This window comes from Glossina fuscipes, unplaced genomic scaffold (assembly GCF_014805625.2).
Source record: "Glossina fuscipes isolate IAEA_lab_2018 unplaced genomic scaffold, Yale_Gfus_2 1, whole genome shotgun sequence".
NCBI classification, from domain to species: domain Eukaryota; kingdom Metazoa; phylum Arthropoda; class Insecta; order Diptera; family Glossinidae; genus Glossina; species Glossina fuscipes.
In genome coordinates, this window is record NW_023998415.1 from 48,020,824 (window position 1) to 48,047,325 (window position 26,502).

Genomic DNA, 26,502 nt, shown 5'->3' on the forward strand with positions numbered 1-26,502 from the left:
CATTTGATTTATGTCTTTATTGTGTTAGCGCAAGTGTTACACATATCTTTTGAAATTTCATATTAACCGGTTTCCAATCATATGCAATAAATTTTTTATATACAATTATCTTAAATATGAATTAGAATTTTTTTTTTTTTTTTTGTGTTTTTGCTATAAATTTCTAAAAAGGAAAAAACGATTTCTTATATAAATGAAAGAAATCATATTTGAATTTTTGAATTTTTAACCAGTGTTTCACTTCGTGCCCACATTGATTGTTGTTATTATTATTATTAATTATTCACCGTAAATGCTTTTAAAATGAGGAAAATATTTCGGTTCTGGTTTGCGATGAAAACGACATCTGGTGTTTGTCTGAGCTAAAGAAAAAGTACTAAAAAGGGCATTTTCCAGTGACCGAATCTGTATAAGAGAGAATTCGAATTTCGAAATCTATTCATGCTTTCAACCTAATAGAAAGGACATTTCTATTTAATTGCAATTATCTTGGGAGATAATTTCCCATTATAAGTTAAAATTACCTTCATTGTTTTTTATTATTATTTATTATTATTAATTACTCTTCTCTGATGTTATTAAAGTTGTTAACAATCGAATTAATGAAATCTAGGAATATATTTAAGGCATAATGGCAGTCTACCTTTTATGCAATAAATGCAACAATGCCATGTTATGAATAACAAACCTGCTTAAAAAAAAAAAAAACAGTATTTTTGTAAAGCTTTTTTGTTTGAGTTTGTGTTGCAAAAGCTAGCGCAGGTATGCTAGCGTTGCAAAGTTCGTACTGCGTTGGTGTTTTTTGTGGGAAATTCCGTTGTTTGTTTACGTTTGCCATGCCTGTGCCAACAGGTGGTTATTGGGGTGTCGAGGATTATGAAAAGGAACGAGTTAAGCTCTCGTGAAAGCGATATGGAATTTTCTGATTTAAAACGCAATCTTCGCTGTCAACCCCCAACGTCACTAATTTTAAGCCACTAATTAATCTTAATACAACTATCATTATCCATTCACTTAGAGTGCACTGTAAAGTAAATAAAAAATAAATCTTCAATTACGTCTTGGAGTCGATTGGCCATACAAGAATAGAAGCTAAGCTAACAACAATGTTTTTTGGCAGAGAAGGTGAACTCTCCCGTCGCTCATTCGACATATTTCGGTAGCGTTTATTTCTTTAGTGAAGATATTTTAGCCGAAAGTCGCTTCTTCCCTAATTTTCAAATTGTGATCATAAGCTGCACTCGAAAGTAAAGACTGCCAAATATTTCCAAAGATTTCTGTGACATTTTCAGAGAAGAATGTGGATCAACGAGTTCATAAACTCTGCTTCAATATTTTTAGATAGAAGCTTGCTATGAGTACTTATTTTCTTTTAGACTATTGCTATGGAGGAAGTACAAGCCAACCATGGTTATAACTGGTTAGGTAAATTATGTTGATATAGTAATAGTCGGGAGCACGGAGCCCGCTTGCCATATCAGATACAATATCCGACAAAAATATATCTTGAAGAAACGTAGTCCATAGTCCGGCGTTCACCGTCTTCAAGACAAAGTTATTTTGCATGAAAACTCGCAAACAGTTTTCTAGCTCCTTGATAGCTTACCGTCCAAGCTAACTTAACTTAAGATGCATTTTTTTCCAGTTTAATCCTATCAAGTGTAGAAAAAAACGCATTACCGTAAATAACGGTAATCCATGCCTACACATATCGACATACACCAAAACGATTGCTTGTAGAGAACTGAAACTTGTACCAAAGTGTAAGTTACTTATACACAAACTTTTGGAAGAACGATTCAGGAATGTTGCAGAGGGAGCGGGTCAAGCACGTGTGAAACAAACTCAATCCAACGGTCTTACATAACTTTTATTGTTCCCTTGTAAGCTCTTATGAAGTGAAATTAAGCTGTCAGCTAAATTACTGGTTCCATGGTGTAATGGTTAGCACTCTGGACTCTGAATCCAGCGATCCGAGTTCAAGTCTCGGTGGGACCTGCGAATTATATACGTATCCATTCTATTTTGTTTGCGAAACTATTCATGTTCATAAATGCAATTTTATCCGTACGAAGAAATTTGTTTTTAAAAATCATGTCCCTTGTGCCGTAAAGGGGATTCTATTGTAATATAATATAAATGTGTCTTTTTTATATTATATATTAGCGCACAAACATACAATCTAATGTGCTTGTATCCTGAATATTGTGTAATGCTAATATTATATTACGATAATAATTGAAAATAATCTCAAATTTTTATTACTAAATAAATTATTTAGAATTAATAAAAATATTTTAGCTCTGTTCGAAAACCAATGAGTCAGATTACGAGTCAGTAGGGCGCGTTTATATGGCAGCATATAATATATGACAAATGAACTAAATAAGCGTTTATTTGAGGCAACGATGTAAATAAAACAAATAAAAAAACTATCATCAGATAAACTTGTTTTCAAATTCCTAATTCCAAATGACTTGAGGCTATGTTACTATTCAATATTCAGATATGAAAAATCCAACAATAGACAGCAGTCGATGGAACGGACATGGTTAAATCGACTCAGAATTTGAAGATGATCCAAAAAAAAAAAAAAAAAAAGTGCTTTTGAAAACAGCGAGTCCTTTTCCAGAAGAGAAAATTCTAGCGCGGTCACCTATTGAGGGCTGCCTGAGGTTGAAAAAAAGACTTTCCAAGATCTTCCGAGAACCTGAGTTTATCTGTTATAAATGATGACGTGTTGATTGAACAGATTTAGTCCATAGGTAAAAAACTTCCCTTTACCGACATATATTACAAATGTTTTTTTTACGAATAGGTAGAAACCCGCCTGTATTCATTCAGGAAATTGCGGCTAATTATAGATGATTTTTCATTAAAAAACTAGTAAGAATATTATAGTCGGGCAAGGCCAACCATTAAATACGCTACACCAACAAAATAGGTTGAAATGGCCCGAATTTGTTGCAGTTAATTTTTCCATGTTAAATTACTGTTACGATATAATTTTCATCATGAAGCATTCAAAATTATACGATTTTCACGTATGAACTTTAATTCTCGTTATATGAGGGGTTAGAAAATTACCCCACCTACTACTACTATTTCGCCACGTTTGCTGAGATATTTTGAAAATTGCAATTTTTTTCCATATAATGGCTTTTCAGAATAAGGCATTATCTGGGGAGTGGTCGAAAAAGTTAACCGTTCGTCCTTGAGTGAAAACACGTTACTATATAAAATTTCATCGAAATAATTCAAAAATTCCGATCTGTAGCTTGAACACAAATATACATGGACAAACATCAGACGGACAGACATGCTTAGATCAATTCAGATAATGATCCTGAATCGATCAGCATAATAAAAGGTATGTGCAGCTTAAGCCCTTCTGCGTGTTACATATGAGCGGCCTAACTTAATATACCCTTTACCACAAGTGGTGTAGGGTATAGTTAGTTACCATTGTGAGTTTTTTTCTTTTTCAAACGCTTCCAGAAGTTTTCATTTTATTACCCTCAATTTCTTCGATGAAAAAAGGCAAAATTTTGATTGTATCTTTATTTAACGTAGCATAGCCGAATTTTGCGCGAGAATGAATGATTTGTAACGATTTCTCATTGCTTCTGTGAATATCTTGATAGTCGTTATCAAGAGAAATTTGATCCAAAGATTATACGAATTGACCATGTCTGTTTGTCTGATCCATTGCGTAAGAGATGAATGGACAGATATTTCCTCTTTGTTGTCTGTTTTCTTTATTTTTTTTTTTATTTTCTTATATACATGAAATCTTTTCGAAATTTCTATAATAATATTTTCAAGAAAATTCTCCATAAATAATTGTTTTGAACATAAAATTAATTTATCGAAAATATTTCAATTTTCAATTTTCAATTTTGACAATTGTATGTCGACTGTGGGTACAAAACTTTTGCTCCTCTTACAAATCGATGAATATTGCTAAGGATATAAATAGTTTTGCAAGAGTGTATAACTACAAGAGATTTATGATTTCAAAAAATTTAAAATGAGGCCTAGATTATTTAGAGGTAGTAGGTAGTTTAACATATTAGAGCTAACGAAAGGGTCCTGAAGATGAAGATAAGAATTCTTGTTTTTACATCACAGACGGAAATATTTTTGCCAATATGTAATTAATTTGGAAGCGTGTTTTTCTTTAATTATTTTCTATTATTTTTCCCACAAAACAACATCCTGTGTTCACCTTTTTATGTTTTCTTGGATAGTAGCGTCTAGCGAAAATTTCTAAAAAAAAAAAAAGTTCCCATATTGATTTTTAATCTATTGAAATACAAAACCTCATATAGACCGCGCCACAAGAAGGGGTTCTATGGTGTAATGGTTAGCACTCTGGACTTTGAATCCAGCGATCCGAGTTCAAATCTCGGTAGAACCTGCCGATTGCGCCCTGTCGATTGGTCCGTGAGCCTTTTTTTTATAAATTTGATTTATAATCTATTTAAAAAAATAAACAAATATTATAGCAAGATAAGAAAAATAAAAAGGTTGTTGTGCCCTAAGACAAACAATAAAATAGTATAGGTACGGCGCTTAAATAAAAGTAAAGGAACTTCATTAAAATAATTTAAGGAACAAAAATAAACTATTTTTATACGATGTCTTTTCATCTTCCTCATCTTATTGGCTTGGCTTGATTAGCCAGTTTGACAAGGGGTTTTGCAGATATGCTTTGAATTCCAGCTCATCGCGGATAGTTTTGTTGCTAACGAACCATAGGGAATTATGAGTGAGACGGAGGGATATTTTTGAAACATTTCAATATTAGAGAATTACTGGCTGTTTCCTCCAATTTTATGCCTAAAAATAGATTAAAGGATACTCTTGTGTCAAACGCATTTATTTTTTTGCATTAAGATGAGCAAGTAACCATATTCTGACTTCGTAAGTAATTTTCTTTTGATTGCAGTGTCTGCTCTGAGGAACTTTAAAAGTGATATAGGAATAATTCTCTTAATTAAGAGCAAATTGTTCTTATGAACTTTCACATGCGCAGTGATATAGCAAAAAGCTAAAATAGCAAAGAAATGTTAAGTAACTATCAAGGTTCCATGGTGTAATGGTTAGCACTCTGGACTCTGAATCCAGCGATCCGAGTTCAAATCTCGGTGGAACCTTATTTTGGAAGTCGTGCCAAGAGCTCTTTTTTACGTATTCATAAGCTATCCAAAAGGATAAGTAGGCCAATATGATGAAAATTTTCTCAATCCTTATACATACATAGTTTACAAAATGTATGTATAGAAAGAAGTGCGACTGTTTAATTTATCCTGTTGTGTTACTTTTCTTCTTTTTTCTAGTAGTTATTGTTCTCTGAGTAAACTTTGTTTTGTTGCTTGTCAAAGCTTTTTGTTTTTGTCACTATATGAATTATCCTTATAAGGAACAATGGGTATATAGAGCATGGCAGTACGCAACGAAACAGGCAATTGAACGATTAAGATATCATAAGAAAAATTGTCTAAAGCATTTTTATTTTCTTAAGGCAGAATTTCTATGGACAAGATAAAAGTTAAGGTTATATATACATCAAGTAGAAGGCCAGATTATGCCAAAGATTATTCCCGCTCCGAAGTAAGCGATTTAGACGCCTTTCTAGACAGTCGACTATTGACTACAACTAGTCAACACGGTAAACCTCATAGTAAACATGACAGAAATTCAAAAAAACAAACATCGGAGCAGGATAAGGTCGCGGAAGAAATTAACGATCCACGCTTACGTCGGTCAAGAGCATGACCTTCAGAAAATGACATATTAGAAGGAAAGCATCTAGAACATCATCGGCTCATACACGAGTCAGAGCTTTTGCAAACAGATAGTAACGAAGATAACAAAGAAGATGACGAACAGCAGCGACAAGAGCAAAATGTGGAGAGAGCCACACAAAAATGCTGCAGTAACAAGAAGAGGAAGAAATTTTACCACAAGAAGAAGAAAAACCTTTGGAACCATCGGATACGTAGAGTTCAAAATATGAAAGCCAAAACAAATTGAAAAAGATAATCAGCCACGTTTGAAGACTTTATTTGTGCACAAAAGGGAACGCGCAACTATACAAAAAAAAGAATGCGGAACGTCGAGACAGTGGCAATTAGAGGTGGAAACGAAGGGCGTGACTAAAAAAAAACCTAGACCAACATTGCCTACGACATATAGTAGAACAAAGCATTAAAATAGATTCGGAAAAAGCAAAAGTATTTTTATATTATTATTATTATTATTATTATTGTCATTATTATAAATTTAGCCAGAGAATAAAGTCTAAGAGTAAAGTTTTAAAGCACTAGCAGGCTTTCGGCTTTTATTAAAATCTCTACCGCACTTGAGGTTTGAACCCACGACCATTGGCAACCAGACTAACAAAATAAATTCTTAGACTAAAAGGAATGACGTAAAACACTATCAACATAGCAGAACATAGGCTACCGGCTCCATTTTAGAAAAGGGCATTAGATATTAAGCCTAATAGTTTTAATAAATTAAAATACTGTATTGACATTGCGTTCTGTAGCTGATGTTAGGATGTCCATAGGATTGGTTGTTCCAAATGCAATACTTGTAGCAAAGGAAAAGTTAAAGCAGTCACAAAGAATGTACTTTATAATGAGAATTTGTCCTCAATTGCTAATTGGGGAAGAAGTTTTGTTCGATATAAAGGTGGAGAATTAATCGAGGTTTAATAGAAGAGTAGTGCTTGCTGATGATACTAGTGTAGATTTTTTGGCATAATTTTCTCTTCTAATTAGAGGTGCAGAAGCAGCATACTTCGCCGCTCGATCAGCTTGGTCATTTCCCAAATAAACCGATATGACTTGATACCCAAATCGCCGCATGTTGTAATGATGTTCCTAAATTTGTTGATGGTGCTCCATCTCGAGGTCGAAGGATTCCGAATAGTTTTTAATATAGACAAAGGGAAAATATACAGAATAAAAAGGGAAATGTTTTAAATAATTGTTTTAGCCTGACACTGCCAAGCCTAGTATAGGTGACGTGTGTACCGATGAATAGGAAGCTTGGAAACTGCGAGAACAAAATCGCGAATGAAACGCGCTCGCGAAGAAAGAGAAAAGTATGCCCATAGCAAGATCATCGAATTTACGTACTGCACAGAAATTATCAGATGGCATCTACTTGATCAGCTAAATGGTGGAGTCGCCTATCTATGTACCAGATTAAATTACAATTATGAATCGCAAACACCTTCTGTCGCTATTTTTTTTTTTCATCCATCTCGTTCATCATTGCGAAGAAATTAAATGAATACGGCGAAATACCTAAATGTATTCAATATTTAATTTACTAAAAAAACGACCTCATATCTCGCATCAAGTACCTCTGAACAATCGTATTTAAACATCGTACAAGTGTTTATCCGTATATAGTTTAATTTATGAGACAATTTTGAATCTCTTTATACATTGACAAGAATTTACTCTAGAAAGAAGCTTTACAAGCTTTAGAAGAGGATCAAATCGGAATAGAATATAGTATTTTCTCGAAAATTGGTTTTACTCCATTATATAAACTATCGCTTATTTTTTTATTCTATTTTCTAGAAGCGTGACTTTAGTTAGGCCAGTGACGCTGGAAGATCATTGTGACAAGACAAATATTATCGAAAGTGGTTCATGTAAAATATATCGGTAGATGTGGTCGTATAAAATATACGCATTTGTTAGTCAAGACGCGACAAAATTCCATTCACCAATTTTATGAAGCAAGTTTTTAATAAGTCACCTTTAGCAAAACGAAAGAAATTAGAATAAACTTTCTTTAATTCTAGAACCAAACAAATTTAACGCAAATAATCTCTTGTTTTGATTAAGAATTTTATCTTTAATATATGGCATTTAGATATTCTCTGGGTACCGGGTTTTCCGTGTAATAGTTTTTAAATTTACAGGCGTATTTATTGCGCTCGGATAATATACCCAGTTCATCGAATGTCTTCGCTATATAAACAAAAATGTCTAAAACTTTGGCATGGGCTTCAAGTTTCCGATAGCTGTCAATGGCACGTTCCAAAATTGGCAAAGCTTTTCGTAGTCGTTGTTGTTGAATATTTCGATCATGGCCTGCTTTTACTAAACAGCGCACAAAAGTAAAATCGGTGTTTGCTCTATCATACAATCCACCATTTATATAAATATGATCCATAGAATTTTTCATCGATTGCAATGCTTTTTGCGGTAAACCCATTCTGAGCATAACTTCAGCCAGTAGAACACCGATCAAGGCATTTTCATATTCCATATAAGCCGAAGCAGAGAGCACAGAAGCACGCATTAAATGTTCTATAGCTTGAGTTGATGTGATAGACGAGGACATATTGGTATAAGCCATCAAAACTAAGACACGAACTTGACTTAAAACATCAAGAGCAGCAGAATTTTGTAATTCCAGTAAGATGTGTCGAGCTTCATTGTAGTAGCCCTTAGCTATGTATACCATTGCTCTTTGCAAAGTGCCATCATTTCTATCAAGCAGATACAACTGACAACACCACTTTGATGCTTCTTGCCATTGGCAACGGTAAATGGCTTGTTGTATGGACACATGGCATTCGCTAATCATCCAATTGATGGCATTAGGATAACGTGGAAATCTGGAACGTGCATGCATCAGCAACACGACTCCTAACTGATGTTCACCCTGGACATTAAACCATAGTGCAAGACTAGAAAGAACTTTACAAACACTTTCTGAATTACTAACATCACCAAAGACCCAGGTTTTCTTTAGATTAAGTAATAATTGTGAATAGAGTGCTGACATCTCATGGCGGCCATATGTGCACCAAAGAGCAGAACGTAATGCCAAAGAATCAGATACATGTTGAGGTCTGGAATTTTTACTATTGACTTCGTCACTTTTCAGAAGCATTTGAAACAAATCCAAAGGTAAGTAACCGCATTGAGCCCCAAACATAACCACAAATTGTATAGCTAGGGATAAAGATTGTATCATTCCGATATCCTCCACATCCGGGATGCACTTTTCAAAGGGATCGATATGCTTGCTCTTCAACAGACAATACCACGAATTGGCCAAATCTAAACAACGTTTATCGCCACACTCTTGAGCTAACATTATACACTCCTTTAAGGCATTCAATGCTTCACGACGATGTTCAAAACTGGCATGCAAAACAGCTAAGTTAACGCTGAAGTATTGAAAGCCCTTCTGTTCTGATTGTCCCATTATTTGCATGGGACTCCGATCAAAAGCTCTATGCAATGCGTTTAAGGCGCCGAATACATCGCGCAATCTAAGTTGATTCATGTAGCCAAGGAAATAGGCTTGCGCACTTAAAGGATTATCCCGTATTATCTCATTTAGTTTGGATTGCATTTCAATAGGCGTCAAAGCTCTTAATTCGTTGTTCTCCAAAAGATTACATTGCTGATTAACAAAAAGTTCAACTTGTTTCGCAGACCATTTACAGTGTTGATTGCGATCCATGTGAACGGTTTCAGTATCCAATACGGGTTCCTCGGTCGTATCGTTATCTGATTCGTCTATTAATAAACTTTCCAGGCGATTGTGCTTACGGGAACTAGTAGTCAATGAACGTAAACCTGTAGAGCCATTCATTTCTATTATTGCTGTTAGGAGGTATTCAGAAGAAAAATTTGATTTTACCTTTTTCATAATATAAACAAATATTTTTGTGTAATGCCACCATTTCGGGAAATGACAAACGTTCTAGGACCACACCTACTCGACGTATATACAAACCTACAATACTGAACTGGCTAACTCCCACTTGTTCCGCTAACATTTTTTCAATATTTTGCATTTCGCAAAAATCAAAAAGTGTCTCAAGGCCCATCGAGAAAACGTTGCCAATAACCTTTTCAAAGCACTCTAAATGGTAATCGTCTATCTTATATTTAGATGAACATAGTAGCTGATACAAATCGCTGAATGTCATGTCAGGATATTGTATCAGTTTAAGCAACAACATGCAGAAATTACGTCTCAGGTGGGCAGGATATTCAAGACCGGCGTCCGCAGCAGCTTTTTTCGCCTAGCGGTTCAATTAACAAAGCAAACTCATACTGCTGTTATTGCTCAATAATGAAGGAAATTACCAGTTACCCTTATGTATTGGTCTACCAAGACCAACACGGCCACCTTATGTGGAGTTGGCGCATCTATTAGACCCACACTAGGATTACGTGGGTTTAAAGCTTCTAATTCTTCGAAGTGCATGGCTAGATTCAACTTATACTAAAGAGAATAGAGAAACGCCAGTGAAATTAGTTTGTGCTCTTCTTCTTTTTAAAATTTTTCATAAGCATGCATGATTATCATTTAATACATTCACAAAATCAGGGACGTCATTAAATACCAAGCTTATCACAGTTGCCCCAATACCATCACCGGCTCAAATTGAAATGATTTTTTCTATCTTCACGTTACGTTACGTCACGACATACTGTAACCAATAGTGCAACAAACTGCAGGTCAAAAATGTTCGCAAGCAAGCGATCTGTTGTGGCAATTAAATTGAAGATACAATTGCCAACCGACTAGGATTAAAGTTATATAAGCTTCTGTAAATTTCTCAAAAAAGCAATAATATCAGATCGAAACACCAACGAAATGCTATAAAAACCGATTACTTCCATTTTATTACTAACGCACCTTCACATTTATGTGCTTGCTCATTGGAGTACGTTAAAAGTGCAGTCATTAAGTTAATTTAGAAATAGTATAAAGTTGAAATTCTTACATAACACCTTTTAAATGACTATTATAATATGTTGTAAAAGCTAATGTTATAAAAACCACTGGAAATGTTTAATAAAATGCGTATTGTGCATGTTTAGATTATAAATGGGAAGATGGCTCGACGGTTCCTAGGATAGTCCTTAAACTCTTTACGATAATTGCGATGTTTGGCTAAGGCCCAAACTGTCATTTGAAAAGCTCCTGCTAAGGCAAACATCAGAGCTGGCAAACACGAAGTCATTATAGAAAATGAAATCCAAGCTCCTATCTCATATGTATAGTTCGGACAAGATACCAAGCTACGATTACAGATATTGTAAATCTAGAAACATGTTTAGGTGTTCATTTTTAAACTTACTTGAACAGATTTGTTAGAGGATTGCTATCGGGTTTGGGTATTTTACGAACTTTAGTACCAGGCGGCCTCAAATTACGCAATGCAATGTGCACCGAAAAGTTACCAAATTCGCAAAACTGCAAAGTGTTATAAATATTATATATTATTAACTTATAGCTTATATATGATTTTACAATAAGGGCATAAAATACTTACGGCAAATGCACCCAGAGCTGTCCAAACTTGTAGTGGGCTCGGTGCAGTAAACAAGGGATGATTAACATGATACGATACATAAGCGGTGAAGCCCCAATAATATGAGCAATTCTTAAATAAATTACGTAATGGCATTGTGGCATGTGAAAACCGATGAACAAAAATAGTTTCCAGCAAACGCTTCACATAGTGTACAGTGTAACAAATTGCCGCTATACTAAAAATCGTAATATACATAAATATATGCACCATACAAATCAACGTTTCTTTTTTTGGTAATTAAATCAAAGAAGAAGAATAAAGTTGAGTGAAACAAATTTTATGCCTTGACAACATTAAAATTAACGAAAAGGTCAAATTGGGTCACTACAATTGCTTTCGTTTGTTACTTCATTCCTCTAAAAAGCATGTAATTTATAGACTTTCCTATTTCCATATTTTAACTTACTGCGCGGTTAAAGAAATTTTTGTGTCGGCCGCATTGCCATACATCAATTCTGGCCGAGTATAAAACAGCAGGTATACCACTAAAGGCCCGGCGTATTCTGCCAAGAAAACTGTCTTCCATCCTATTTGGGGACCCAAATCTTTAATGTATAATTTATCGCCATCTATGAGCTTTAACGCTTGCAGCGAGTCGGTATCTTTCAAAGCTTTACCCCGCGGTTCCAAACGCAGTGACTGCCTATCAGCCACCGGAGCACTCTTTAATTTTTGATAGATTAATGCACGTAAATCGCCAATAACGATATCTTTAGGCACGCGACATTTACCATAGGATTTAGAATTTTTTGCATTTAATATTTCAATCTGTACATGTAACAAAAACAATTTCATTCAAGTCCAAAGTTGCAATCATTAATAACTTCAAACACTTACCTCCATTGCTTTACAATTTAAACCGCAAAACCTAAAGCAAAAGCGGATACTAACTCTATGCCGACAAATTATCTGTTTTTACGGAAAAAATTCTAAAATCACTTCAGGTTCTTCCTCTTCTTAAAATATACTCAGAAAGGTATCAACATATGATTCGGCGTGTTGAAGTGAAAAGGTGCTTAAGTCCGTCAGAGCAATATTTATATTAATGGAATCGACGCAATTGATATCTGTTAAAAGCATACGCTATAAAATCATATTTTGAATTTTAACTTTTATTTTACCGTCAATAAAGGAATTGTTACACAATATAATTATATTTATTAAATATTAATAATAGTCTCCTCCGAAATTATACTATTTTTTCAATTTCGTGCTTCAAATCAATTTATGAATGAGTACTTTGTGAGCAAAGATTTGTTTTTCTCTTCGTTTCGTTTTTAGTAATCGGTAGACGAAACGATCTTTTGAAGTTTTGTAAAGCCTGATTTTGTTTCATTTCATTACCAACCCTGCTCAACTTTTAGCAAGCAGAGTGCAGAATGCATTGGAAAATCAAATTAAAGCGAAGGAACTATTTTCACAATCACAACAAAAATCGCTACAATTTAGAATGAACTCTGACGCAATTAAAGTACTAATAAAACCAATGAATGTGAATAAATATAGTGTCAAAGCCTTGCGTGTTTTAAATTTAATAAACGTATTTTTCTAAACAATAGAATTTTACCAAAGAATTTGATATAAACGATGTAGAATTCATAAAAAATTAACATTTCTAACTTGGCTTCACTTTCGCAAAACATATGATTTCGTTGATTTCAAAAGAAACAAGCAAAAGTAATCTAAGAAAAATGCTATTTACCTTGAAAAAAAAATTTAATTTACTACAACAACTACCAATATAGGTATCTCAAAATAAAATGGGGATTAACTAAATTGCCAGTAAATCTAATATAATAATAAAACTGCAATATATTATATACGCAGAATGTCTCTTTTTTTTTTTTTTTTTTTTTTTTTTTTTTATAAAAGGAGCGATACGGACAAGAAAAAACATCAAATTATTAAAAATAAATTTGACTTAATACCATCATTTAAACGTTTTGACATGTTTTGTATGTTTTCTCTTGGAAAGGAAACAGGGATTTACTTCATTCAGAGATTGAGTGTTTTGGAGTGGTGTTTGTGGAAGAGGGTGAAGCCATTTTTGAATTAAGCGGGATTTATATTTGAGGTCGTTATCTTGGTAGAATGTAAATGTTTCCAAAATACCAAGTTTGTCGACACTTTATTTCAAGTTACGACCTACGGTGAGCATGGCAATGGTCATGTAAAAGCGTTGATATACCTTGAAAACAACGGAGTCGGAAACTGGTGTTCATGGATGGGATTCTAAACAAGGAGAGTTATTTAACGACGTCTCTCTCTGCCACCCCGCGGTCGCATTTGCTTTCGGCAGGTCAGGCGCACATCTAATCTGAACATCTATTGCTCTACCCCTACTTCCAAAACTGCAACTGCAAAACGGCGACCACAAAGCAATGCTATTAAGTAAAAATATTAGATTTCAATAATCTCCTTTTTTTTGTCTTCGTATGCTTCCTTATATGAAAAAACCCCAATATTAATGACGCTAAGTTTTGTGAGCCCTTGAAATTATTTATTATTATTATTATTATTATAAATTTAGCCAGAGAATAAATTCTAAGACTAAAGTCTTAAAGCACTAGCATCTAGGGCTATCGGCTGTTATTAGAAAACTCTACCGCACTTGAGGTTTGAACCCACGACTATTGAGTTGCTAGTCGAGACTCTTGCCTACTCGGCCACTCAGGCGGATTTTGAAATTATTTAATTTTCCTATAGACACTGAAATAATGCTTCAATTTTTTTTTAATATTTTAATATGAAGTACAAAATAATAAAATACATTTTAATGCTTGGACAATGGACTAGCTCTATTTTTGGCGAATTTATTCGATGAATCAGAGATTATCATTTAGAGCAGTAAAGTAACTTCAGAACCTCTTAGAATGTGCTCGAAATATAGGTGATTAGTGTTATGCGAACTGTATGCAACATTTGCAGGTATCGTAAGTTTCTACTTACGTAATTAATTGAAATTTCATAGTCTGCGATATTGAAATCTTTTCCAGAGTAAAAATTGTTCCATGTGCATGTAAATAATTCTTTTTCCGTTGCATCATCTGTTTATTAACATGACTATGGGTTTTAATTATTCATTTGTATATTTGATGTTTTGATTTATTTTTTAAACTAATAAACTGGCATTATTGTCACAAAATTCATGTATATTATCGACGAATTGTATACGTTCGCTTGTTGGCTTTATGGGAATTGGAATTGCTGCTGCTGGTTCAGGCGATGAATGCCTTAAAACTTCGCGCAGTGCTATTGGCATTCGGCGCTCGGGACTATTCGTTTCAAGTGCTAACCGTTTCAAACTGTTTATGATAGATATGTCTTGTTTGATCTCGTTCTTGACATGCAGGAGTTCATGTTCGGTTTTTAAGATTTCTTGTGCACAATTTTCTATGTTATGCTGTATCTGACCGACAGACATTTCGAAATTCTTATCGGTTTTAGTGTAGAGTTCATTCTGAAGTCTATACAGTTTACATTTTTTGGTCAGTTGCCTTGTTAACGTGTATTCACGTGCGTAGAGTTCGTTCATTTCGGCATTTTTTTCCGCTAACTTACTACGTATCGAGCTGCGAGCAGTTAAACCTTTACGTCGCCGTAAATAATTGCCTATATCATGGTCTTTGTCATGTCGTTTGATAACATTTGACCTTTTATGAATTTTTCGTTTACGAGGAGATTTACGACGTTTCCGGACTGTCGAACGCGTTTCGCAAAGTCTATATAGTTTCTCTTTATCAAGCTTATCCTTCGCGTCAGGAGAAAGATGACTGGTTGGCAGAATGGTTGTTTTCACCTCATGGTTTTTAAGTGATTTTGTTGACTTGGTCGGCTGGTCTTTTCCAAGCAATCGAAAATTTAATAATTTACAAAAATATTTACGCAACGACGACAGTGTACTATTGGTTTTAATTGGCTTTGCAGGATCGTTAACATCTTTATGACATTTAAGGCTTAAACGTATCTGAAAGTGAAATAATCAAGAAAATCGATTTTAATATCCAAAAATGCTTGGGCACTCCCAATTTGATTGGAAGCAGCAGTTTAGGTGAAGCCATAATGCAGTGCAACTAATAGATAAATATTTTTATATATAAAATAGCATACATCCCGGGATACTCGTTAAGCTAAATACATTCTTCTTTTTATGAATTCTTCCTTTTGTGAATGGTGTGCCTCATGGTTATATTTCTTTCGAAGATGAATTTCGTTCTAATAGTTTTTGGGATCAGTTCTCCGCAACGACCGCTTTTCAAGAGCCGTCTTTATGCAGCAAAATACTGCATTTAGGTAAAATGAAGTGCGACAAGTCGAAGATAGCCAACACAGTGGAATAGCAACTACTTTCATGATGTCACAAGCTATGTATGAGTTTTCGAGCCTATGACATGATCAAGTGCGGCTCCCTCACATATGGCGACAATGTTTTTTTCAATTAGAATAAAATATAAAAATCATATATTTTCAGACTATATCTGTGTAGCGATGTAGATGAATAATAAGGGGACTCTTGTAAAGTGTAAGTGAGCACACGTTTCCCTCAAAGCTTAAGTTCCAGAGGTACATACATACATTTAACCGTTTAAAAACAATGAGAATTTTCCAAAGCATTAAAAGTAATTGACGAAAATCAGACGCGTCTCTATAGAAACCTTGTGTGCTTGAAATTTCTGTTACGAATCGAATGACGTATTGAATTTGAAATAGAGTTTTTATGTTGATCCGTCGAGCTATGTTATGACTTCTCGCATTAACATCAAAAAATATTTAATACAAAGTCTTGTGCTATATTTTTGCTTCGAATAAGTTATATTTAAAGAGGTCGAATTTAAGTTATTTGCCAAATGCTAAGTTGCTTCTAATGCTGACATTACGGTTATGCAATTCAGATAAACTCTTGTTACTTTCTTATGGCAATTGCTTTTCTCTTTTAGTATTCATGGAATGCTTGATCTATCTGCAGGGGCTAATGTCCTTAATATATGCACAAGCACACACCCACACGCAGAGAAAAAGAGTGACGGACACATACATGCACGTATAAATAGGTCTGTGTGTGTGTTACGTTATGTAAACGCATTAAATTGACTAATTTTGGATCACTCTAATGCCATGTGTGTGTCCATGATATATGCATGCATGTATAAAAGTGCAAATTATTCGATATTACCTCATTGTGTGCTCGATTCCAGGCCTTCCAAATTGGTAAAATTGCGACGTTGCCGTCGTAGCTGCGCTCGATACCACGCCAACATTCTGTTATAACATATCCGCTGTAGTCACGCGATGCTGTTCCGTCTAAAGTGTTTGTTAGAAACGGTGCCATATGTATGCAATTCGTACACAAGCATATATGTATATATTATGTAGGAGTTTATATGTATACCATAAGCCATTAACAGGCACCGGAAGTATCAGTCATCATGGAAAAATTCAGTCAATAAAAAAAAAACAAAGAAATTTCAAATAAAGCCCAGCAAAAAACTAAGTAGGAAGAGGAAAGTAACTGAGAAAAGAGATAGAGAGAGAGAGAGAGAGAGAGAAAGAGAGAAAGAGAAAGCGAATGAATAAAAATTAGGCATAATGCAGGCAGTCGCATAGGTAAGTGAGTGCGTAAGTGCCCAAGTGGCGAATATGCTTTATTTAAAGTTATGTCGTTTTTCGATGTTTGTGAAATTCACCTTTTTGTACGCAGCGGTAAAGTTCACTATTGCCGTTGCTAAGTTCATCATCAATCATGGCTTTGATTATGTCATTGCATGTAGTTTTGTTAGTAACTCCCGATACATAGCGCACCTCATTTCCCAACCATATCGTGATTTCTTTATATCCCTGTTCCTGACATAAAAAGAGATTAATATATACATATATAAATGTATTTATATGTATATATAAAATAAATACATATATAAATATACATATATATATATATATAAATATATATATATATATATTTAAATAGTTAGCGGCTCGAACACAATACAAACGGTTGCACAATTAATTTTACAAAAAAAAATCAGAGTAAAAAAAACATTTTCGACTTTTCGTGTTAAAATAAAGTATTCTTCTTTTTCTTATTCAAAAAAAATTATAAAAAATTTTTTAAAAATAAGAAGATTCATAAAATTCATAAACGAAATATACTAAAGAAAAGTTTGTGATGTTTTTCAAAATAAGGCGGTTTACCCGAAATTTTGATTTTTGTTCACATGACGTGTATACAGATCGAAAAAAAGATATGAATTAATGTGTATACACGTTATGCGCGGCTAGGTGAAGAATAAAAGATTAATTAGTCGGATGGCGGTTAATTGCTTACATAAGCCACTGTACTATTAACACCGCACAATGAAATGGAACGACTGCGACAACTACGTTCGCTACGTCGATTATTATTTTTATTATGATTATCTTTATATTTAAGTTGATTCAAGTATTGTTCTTCCTTAGCGTCAACGGTGTCAGCTCTTTTGCATCGAAAATTTTCTTTATTATTATCAATTGGTTTAGTTTTTAACGGCAATATTGGACTGTAATGTTTAATTTCTTCTGGTAGCTCGTTCACTGATTGACCTAGACTGGTGTTTTCATCAATCAACGTTGAATTCTGTTGCGGTGCCATCTTGAAATTCCGTAAAACTGAAAGAAAGGAAAGCGATTGATTAATAAACGATGGGAGTGATTAGAAATCTTAAATTAGGCAAATTTTAAACTGATAAAGGAAAATATATATCTCGAAGAAAAAACGGATCGGAGATCTTTGCCATTAACCTGAGGAGACTGAATTTTTCAACAAACTCCACCACAGCTGCACATATAACGGAACATAACATAAATACACGAAATTGACGTTCGAAACCTTTGAGATAGGCATGCGATACTTGTGCTTAAATCGAGAATGCCTCTAAGAAGAGTTTTTAATTGAATCGTGCTAACTTCTTCTCATTGCTTTGATTATTTCAGTCTATTTTCAATCTTAACAAATTTTATTTATAGGTCACATATTCCCGAGAAACTATAACTATTAATATTTTATGTTATTCTAGCTTCTAGGATCCATGCTAGTTCCGAGTGATATTAAGTTTATAACTCGGTGAAATCACAAAGACAATTAAGGCTGTTCAACACCTTAACTCAACCAAGGATATGTTTACAGCATTGAGCACATGTTTGATATAAATTTCTGACTGATATTGTGCCTTTATAAGTAACACCCATAGATGTTGCATGTACTTTATCTGTTACTCACGTCGCTTCCGACCGAATTCAATTTTCTTACTTGATTGCATTTAGTTTAGTCGACGTTGAAGAGACCATCTTTTGTGTATGGCAAAGTAATTGCGAGTAAATTACGCTCATTTAAATATTTGACTTTCGCTTTATTCATTTAAAAGAAAAAAAAAATAAAAACAAGAGGAAATAACTAAGAGAGGCCAGGCCGATGGATGCATGGTTAAATCAACCCGCAACATAATGCGGATTATATTCTTTAACAGAAGTGCTTATATACCTTACCCAGTTTCTTATATTTACGCTCGCATAAATCGATGGCGCATGCGCACGGCTATCAATTGACTTATGAAATTTGGTTGGGTTTTTCTTTTTTATCATATGCAAACCAAAGATACGAAATCTACCGAAAATACGACTGTCACGTATTTCATCGCCATTTACCATTGCTAAGCACCTATGTTTAAGCAAACTTCCCCACTGCCAATCGACAAAATATTTAGATACGTTTTCATAAGACTTCAATCAATTAATTGTTCAGTTTCATTGTCCGCTCGCTCAGACCTTCTTCTGTGTTGCCAGCGTAACTGCCAAGTCAATTTTGAGACTTTATTCTCGATATTAATTTTATGATTTGCATTAATAAACAAAAAATAGAAAAAACTATTCGGCCAGGTTTGACTTTCAAAATCTGTAAAAATTAGATTTCCTCAGCACACAGCTTCTGTACAGCTATTTCAAGTGTCGAGTAGAAATGTCCACATGATGTCAATTTTTCCCATTCCGGCCTCGCCCATAGAATATGCGTTCAAATTTTTGTACACTTATTCGCTATAGTTTATGAGTAATGATGAGCAAAAAAGCAATTTTTCGTTCCATTTGAAAAACAGTGGTGAGGAGGTCAGTTTACGTGGTGCGGTGAGTGGATTTTACCGATGGACCGATTGGGCCCATTTTCAATAAGCACCTGCATGCAAGAACTACGAATGCTCCTGCCAAAGGTGAAGTCGAAAGCTTCATTTTTGCGGATAGGAGAATGTTTACAACAGACGGACAGACGCACAGACGGGCCAGATGGACATGCTTAAATCGAAATAGAATTTGCCGCTAATCAAGATGGGGTCGATGATGCTTCCTTTTGGGCATTGCAAGCGCTTTGACAATATGAATATATATCTAACATCCTTCGGGTGATGGGTATAATAATATTTGAAAGTTCAGAAGGAAAATGGATCTAATCGGCCGTTAAAAGGCACCATAATCGTACTATAACCAAACCTATATTGATCGGAGACATTGTACAAATGCCATATGGGGATCATGTAATTGATAAGTATATAATTGATCCCGATTAGCCTGAGATCTGAGATGTGCAATATTATTAAAATACTTTGCAATTTCTACATATTCACTTGAGGTAATTGAAGTACATTCATTCGTCCCAGATTGCATTCCTTACCATTTCTTCTCACATATTTTGTTAAGTGTTTGTATATTGTGTATAAGTCTAAACACAATTTGTTGAACTTTACAATACCTTCTGACAAATACGGACACATACATGCGCTTGGCATTTTTTTTCCGCATTTCTCTTTTCTCTTCAGTATACATTCTATCGTGATGTCAAGTTATTTAAATTTTTTTTTTTTTTTTTTTTTCTTTGTTAATTTTGTGCATTTTTGTTTTGCTGCATAACACCGACGCCGCATTGGCGATGTACTTTTTTATTCATAACGATCAATTTAGATTCGTTGTAAGCGATAAAATAAATTGCCCCTCTTGCATACAAAAACACAATCACTCGTACGGACATATAAATATGTGCATAGTAACAGTAAATGAATGTAGCGAACGTAGTCCTTTCCCCGTTAGATAACGTTTTCAAGGTATTTCGTTTTTACACGTCTACCTTAGTAAAAGAATACATTGTATTATATAACAACAACAAAGAATTGGGCAATATCACAACTTCACTATGCGTATGTATGTTATGCAAAAATTATATACAATTCTTTATATGAATAAAGGTAATATATATCCTCTAAGCTATATTCATGCAAAAGAAGAAAGCACGTAATTATATAATAATACATATACCGCTACATAAGTATATGCATTGCTTGCATGCATGCATGCATATATATGTATAAATATTGGTATAGCACGGCTGTTTATGTATGCTGAAGCGAAACACATCTCTACATATAATACGTTCATATATATAAAATGTAGCGCCACAATATAAAGTGTTATGATAAAAAAAAAAAAATCATTTTTCTTAGATTATCTTGTTAAGCTGTAAACTTCTCTCCAATGAATTGTGATAACTGAAACATGTGTATGTGGAAAGGAAAAATCCTTTAAGGCTGATTTTCCTTCCTTTCGTTTTACGGTTTGCGTAATCATTTTTCATTGTACCCCGTGAAGAATGCACACATGCTTAAAAAAAAATATATAGCAATTTATGCCGATATCGATAAATCACATATGCATTAACAATATGGAATTGCCATGCATTTATATATACACGCATACACGTAGGCACTTAATTCATCTACTTATCTGCATTTATATATATATATATATATATATATATGTGTGTGTGTGTGTTAGTCATTTATGACTAATTCTAATGATGTGGTTGCGTGTTGACTACTAAAACTATTAACTGAATCTTTTTTTTTTTTTTACTTACGAATGCATGTTATATTCGCATGTAAGAATGTGTATAAACAGAAAATGTTTCCAATCGAGATAATTATAAGTACGTATATACATATACATATATATGTGTATTTTGATTCTAATAAATGAAATAAGCCACACGCAGACATAGACTAACCAATGTACAATCGTTCACATATATATAAAAAGTGATTTAAGATTTATTATATATATAAAAAAAAAAAATTATTTTTATATTCAAAGACAAGACTAAATTAGTTTTTCACTAACGGATTAGCGAGGCTAGCCTGTTTCACGGATCTTCTGACGTCCCACAAGATGTCATTGCGCTTTTTACTACTACCACTACTACTACTACTACTACTACTACTACTACTACTACTACTACTCCTATTACTATTACTACTGGGACAAATGTCAAACAATGTTTGCGTAGAGTGTTCTTGAAGAGCGAAAATTACATCCGCAGACGAGAAAAAAGTATTTGTTAATCATTATCAAGGACTTATGTCAAATTAATGTATATATATTTTTTAGAATTACAGATATATTTTCGATCTACCCATTTTCATTTCCCGAAAGGCACGTGCGACATGTGTCGCTTTAAGCGAAAATAATCTAAAAAAATTTGTAATGAATGCTTTTCTTCTCCAAGATATTATTCGGTCACTTTAGATACCTATCGAATCATGGATTCAATCAATCCTAAGTAGCATTCGTTTATGATCTCCCAACAAACATTGATCAATAAACTAATTCAAAATATCATGAATTTTTGGTCATCGTCGTTATATGTCGATATTTCTTGACTTGACAGAAAATGTGAATTGAATGTGTTTTGAATTTATTTTTAACTTAATTTGTTAAAAAATTGTTTTTAGAAACGTGAAACGGGTGAACGGACGAAAAGTCGGTAAAGTTACCGCATAAAAAAAAGTTTTACTTTACAATCCCGCTTACAATCGCCAAACGGAATTATGGTATTGGACTACTAGACTGCATATAGAACGTTTGTGTGGTACGCTTTTATTTTCTCAACGGATTCACGCAACTTTCGTAATACCAATCCTATTAAGCTAAGAATCAATTCGTAAATAATTCAGGAAAAGATTACGAGATTTGTGGATTCAGTGGTAAGTAATTGCGTTGTGAGAAAATGAATCAAAATAATCATCGTAGAAGGGTGAGGCGTATACGCATTTCGTGTCAAACGTTTGCAACGCCCAGAAGGAGGAAGCTTCAGAGATCCCACAAAGTGTGCATATTCTCGGACGACATATCAAATTTTGCATCGATTTAAGCATATCTGTCTGTCCGTCTATCTAACGTGTGTTTGTGAACACTTTGCTGATCGCAAAAATTAAACTATCGACTTCAAATCGAATTGGAAGCTCTTTCACGCAGGTTGTTATTGAAAATGGACCAAATCGGCGTTGAACGACACGCTCATACGCAATTCTACATAATTCTGTTTTTAAAAACTCATTACTGATTAACTGCAGCAGATAAATCCACAAAAATTTGAACGTTTATTCATTCTATGAATGGGATGCTCTAGTATCTGTGTAAAAATGGAAAAAATTGATCACGCCTATCCGATATTATAGCGTATCAAAATTGAATTTTTTTTCGAAAACTTTTTTTTATAACGCGCAGGAACAAGGTTCAATGAAGTTTAGAATGCATATAAAAGCGTCAGTCTGTCGGTCTATCCGTCTGCTAAATTGTATAGTATCTGTGTTACGCATTCTCCCGTTCGCAAAAAAAAAGAACATATCGCCTATGGATGTGCAAAAAAGTTTTTTTTTGAAAACAGCGTAAGCAGGTCAAAGATCACACCTTTATAGAACGAAAAATGAGATCATCTTTGCTTTCCGTGTCTTTTGCTCGCCGCTCACAACAACTGCAACAGATACACGACATACATTTTCGAAAAAATTATTTTACAAGAAAATCAAAAATCAAAAATCAGCCACGCCCACCGACTATAATAAAATATGCATATTTATATGTTTCCTCTTTATAGGATAACGGTCGTGAAGGGCGTAAAAGATTCGGTCACAATAAGTTTTTTACTCATTTCAATAACGCCTCGAGTAAGAAGCGAACGATTCGCGGCGTTATGAGAAGGTTCACGGTGTGTATTGGGAAGACGATTTTTTAAAATTAGTGGGACACAAAGGCTTCACTCGTTTTTCGCATTAGATGCATCGGGCCTTAGAAACATTAGCGTATTTCATGTCGTTGCAGAACTAAACAACACTGCCCATAAACTAGAATAAAAAAGGAGCAGAATACATGGATATGACGTTCGGTAATGGACCGAATCTCCAATGCATGAATCCGTGAATCGAAATCGATTCATTTTTGCAGAGCTTGATAACAGACAATGAAAATAGCGTACAATGTGGACTTTGGCTTCCCTCTTTGCAGAGCTTTCCTACTATTGTAAAGGTGACATCAGACGATGCTTTCGGAAATTATTTGCTTCAGTTTTTCGTCCCGAAATTCCATTAATGACGTAATGTAAGCGAAGTCTCGAAAATACGCAATCGCCTGCCCTTTGTTTCTATGCTAACTAAAATAAAAATTGGAGGAGGAATAGGAGACATGTTTGTTTCGATAGAATGGATGTTCGATATCTGCATTATCTACATTATCTACTAATGGGAATGAGAAAGACGCAAAGGCAGTCGGAACTGGGAAAAGGAAGCAATAGTTCAATGAATTGCGCAGCGATTAGGAAAGCCAATGGGAATTTTGTGCGAAAATGATGATGAAAAGCCTCTCGTCCGCGACACTATGAAGGATATGAAGCATTATCATTTTTGTTATTATTGTTACTTTTGTTACTTTTTTATTTTCGTTTTTGCTATCGTTGTTCCTTTTTATTTTTCTTCCTTCTCATTTCTACTTGAATTTTACCAAAGAAACATCTGGTTTTTCGCAATTCCATTGTCGAGCAATTTAATGACTGCATGCTTCTGCAGTCTTATAATAACGCTTACTTCCCCGTTGACACGTTATGCTTCACGTTACTTAACTCGGCTGAGAACAAACTTTGAGACCCGGGATTTTGTAACTAATGCGTTCAGCCTGCTCTAGGTTTTTTTTTTTTTTTTTTTTTTTTTTTTTTTTTTTTTTAATTAATCCAAACGATGTACATTTATGTACCGAAGGACATGAATTCATTGTAAGTGATTAGAAGGAAAGCGGAAGCAAGCTGATAGGAGTGTAAGCATATAATTAGTTATAATAAAAAAAGCAAAGAAGGAAAGTGTCGATATTCTGCAAAGGCATTTGCGAGATTAAGTTTAAAGCGGCCTCCTAAACTTATTCGGTTTCAAAGGATTTTGAGATTCTTTAAAATCATGTCTGTCGTCTTCGGGAAGTTGAAAACTTTTCCTAATTTGATGAATACGATTATACCTATCTCTCTCCAAACTTGAAGGCTTAAAGGATTGAACATTGGCGTAATTAAATGAAGCGAACGATATTTGTGTTTTTCAATGTTTTTTTTTTTTTTTTTTTTGCCGGCAAATCGTAACTTGCAACGCTTCCGATCATTAATTTAATGTTTGAGTTTTCCTTTACTTATCATATAGTTTTTTTTCCTTCCACCCCTCCCCCCTTAAACTTAGAGAATTGATTAAGAAAGTAACGATAGAAAAAATTACATACTAGAAGCGCCCGATAGGATATATATCTCAGGATGTATACAAAAAAGGCAACTTATACAACTTTGCATACGTAGTTTGAAAGGAGATACAGCAAATGATTTAAAAGCAGTTGTGATATGTGTTACATATATTATTGTAAATGCTAAGCAAAAGCTTGACTTGGAACTTGGAACATTTAAGAGCAGAACTTAAGAACAGACAGACTAAATCGTCATATATGGTGATGTGAAACAGATAAGCTGTTAATTCACGCGTTTTTTTTTTTTTTTGTTTTTTTCATTTATAAAGAAAAGGATTGTTATGCGAAGAGGAGACGGAGAGGAGAAAAAGCTTTCGCTATGTTGAACGGCTGAAAATCGCTTAAAATATTTTTAATAAAATTTCAGATAATATGCGAGATACAACTTTTTAATAGTATCAACGTTTGTGCGTTTGTGACGGACGGATGACGAAGCCGGCGGATTACTTTCATATTATCTAGGTGCTCGTAGCCAGATCACTTGTAAAAATTATTGTTTTTTTTTTTTTTGTTTTTTTGTTTTGAAACTTTGCCAATTGTCTCGAATAGATGAGGAAAATCTCTCTTTGTTTGATCAATTTTTTTTTTTTTTTTTTTTAAGTTTTATGAATCTTGCTAGAGAAGGACGGAAAATTGGGCAAAGAAAGCTTGAAGTTGTTTTTAAGCCAGTATTGAGTTTTGGCACCCAAAGAACCACAGAATTCTAATGTATCGACTGTGAATTCTCCCAGTGCCAAGAAACAACTTTGACAAATGATTTAAATAAATAAATGATTAAACAATTTTTTTTTTTTTTTTATCGTTTTTTTTCTTTATTTATTTATTTTTTTTTTTTATATTATTGACTTACACTGTTTCTCTTTTCAGCGCAGTTGCTTTCGAATAAATTCAATATTACGTTTGAGAAGAGTTTTTCTGAATATTTACACAAAATCAAATCAAAAAAAAAAAAAAAAAAAACAAACCAAAAATTGAAATTAAATGTAAAAAAAAAAGAAAAATGAATAAAGATAAACATAAATCAACACATTTGCAATCTCTAACTAAACTGAATTGAACTGAATTGAATTGAATTGAATTGAATTAAATGGCACTTGTGTGCGTATCCTTGGCAAGGTAATGCATGTCAATCCTTTGAGCTTTCACACTTGACTAAAATTTGAATTTGAATTGCTGTTACGACTTCAGCATTACCATTCGCAGTCAGTGCATTGCATTTACATATAAGCGCACGTATCTAGATGTTTGGCGTCAGAAGTTTTGGGCAGAATTTCTTGCCATTCTTGTGACCTATGCCTACCTTCTTACCTACATGACTAAATGTAGGCTACCTCTGTTTGCTTTTAATGTTACTTATGCAAGGTTCTTACCGAACAAATATTTGAATATTTCTCGGAACAGCCGTATTTTTGTAAGCGTATATGTTAAATGAATGGTTTTTATGTTAGGAAAAAAAAAACAAAGCAAAACTCGCTTTCCTTTTTCTAGGTGGAGTAGTGTTGATT

General features: G+C 34.0%; 3 protein-coding genes and 3 non-coding genes across 7 annotated transcripts; 3 read left to right on the forward strand and 3 right to left on the reverse strand.

The window, feature by feature from the left end:
* Nucleotides 1–1,926: 1,926 nt before the first annotated feature.
* Trnaq-cug lies at nt 1,927–1,998 on the forward strand. The gene has a single exon. It is a non-coding gene; the product is annotated as a tRNA-Gln (tRNA).
* Nucleotides 1,999–4,348: 2,350 nt separating this feature from the next.
* Nucleotides 4,349–4,420, forward strand: Trnaq-uug. The gene has a single exon. It is a non-coding gene; the product is annotated as a tRNA-Gln (tRNA).
* Nucleotides 4,421–5,087: 667 nt separating this feature from the next.
* Trnaq-cug lies at nt 5,088–5,159 on the forward strand. The gene has a single exon. It is a non-coding gene; the product is annotated as a tRNA-Gln (tRNA).
* A 2,725-nt stretch (nt 5,160–7,884) lies between these two features.
* On the reverse strand, nt 7,885–10,862 carry LOC119632064 (anaphase-promoting complex subunit 5). The gene is made up of 4 exons (XM_038024765.1): nt 10,787–10,862; nt 10,150–10,281; nt 9,691–10,078; nt 7,885–9,626 (listed from the first exon to the last, which is right to left on the reverse strand). Exons 2-4 carry the CDS (start codon nt 10,261–10,263, stop codon nt 7,885–7,887), a joined length of 2,244 nt encoding a protein of 747 aa, XP_037880693.1. The 5' UTR covers nt 10,264–10,281; nt 10,787–10,862.
* Nucleotides 10,658–12,603, reverse strand: LOC119632065 (very-long-chain enoyl-CoA reductase). Its single transcript, XM_038024766.1, has 6 exons — nt 12,502–12,603; nt 12,218–12,447; nt 11,787–12,148; nt 11,339–11,555; nt 11,144–11,259; nt 10,658–11,084 (listed from the first exon to the last, which is right to left on the reverse strand). Exons 2-6 carry the CDS (start codon nt 12,221–12,223, stop codon nt 10,880–10,882), a joined length of 906 nt encoding a protein of 301 aa, XP_037880694.1. The 5' UTR covers nt 12,224–12,447; nt 12,502–12,603; the 3' UTR covers nt 10,658–10,879.
* A 1,889-nt stretch (nt 12,604–14,492) lies between these two features.
* Nucleotides 14,493–25,936, reverse strand: LOC119631999 (ras association domain-containing protein 9). 2 transcript variants are annotated; one of them, XM_038024661.1, is made up of 5 exons: nt 25,848–25,936; nt 17,703–18,022; nt 17,065–17,221; nt 16,554–16,681; nt 14,493–15,347 (listed from the first exon to the last, which is right to left on the reverse strand). In XM_038024661.1, exons 2-5 carry the CDS (start codon nt 18,003–18,005, stop codon nt 14,493–14,495), a joined length of 1,443 nt encoding a protein of 480 aa, XP_037880589.1. In that variant the 5' UTR covers nt 18,006–18,022; nt 25,848–25,936. The 2 variants fall into 2 exon arrangements, with proteins under 2 accessions (XP_037880589.1, XP_037880590.1); XM_038024662.1 differs by lacking the exon at nt 25,848–25,936 and adding an exon at nt 20,073–20,149.
* Nucleotides 25,937–26,502: the final 566 nt, after the last annotated feature.

What these genes read in the sequence shown, in the direction of transcription:
- LOC119632064 (XM_038024765.1), bottom strand. Translation starts at nt 10,263, where the DNA reads ATGCACTTCGAAGAATTAGAAGCTTTAAACCCACGTAATCCTAGTGTG. An exon ending in TGGTAGACCAATACATAAGG is followed by an intron (nt 10,079 to 10,149) that starts GTAACTGGTAAT and finishes TTGAACCGCTAG; the next exon opens with GCGAAAAAAGCTGCTGCGGA. An exon ending in TTGTTTATATTATGAAAAAG is followed by an intron (nt 9,627 to 9,690) that starts GTAAAATCAAAT and finishes ATGGCTCTACAG; the next exon opens with GTTTACGTTCATTGACTACT.
- LOC119632065 (XM_038024766.1), bottom strand. An exon ending in CAGCTCTGGGTGCATTTGCC is followed by an intron (nt 11,260 to 11,338) that starts GTAAGTATTTTA and finishes AACACTTTGCAG; the next exon opens with TTTTGCGAATTTGGTAACTT. An exon ending in CCTCTAACAAATCTGTTCAA is followed by an intron (nt 11,085 to 11,143) that starts GTAAGTTTAAAA and finishes CTGTAATCGTAG; the next exon opens with CTTGGTATCTTGTCCGAACT.
- LOC119631999 (XM_038024661.1), bottom strand. Translation starts at nt 18,005, where the DNA reads ATGGCACCGCAACAGAATTCAACGTTGATTGATGAAAACACCAGTCTA. An exon ending in TTACCGCTGCGTACAAAAAG is followed by an intron (nt 16,682 to 17,064) that starts GTGAATTTCACA and finishes CAAACACTTTAG; the next exon opens with ACGGAACAGCATCGCGTGAC. An exon ending in GGAATCGAGCACACAATGAG is followed by an intron (nt 15,348 to 16,553) that starts GTAATATCGAAT and finishes TTTCACTTTCAG; the next exon opens with ATACGTTTAAGCCTTAAATG.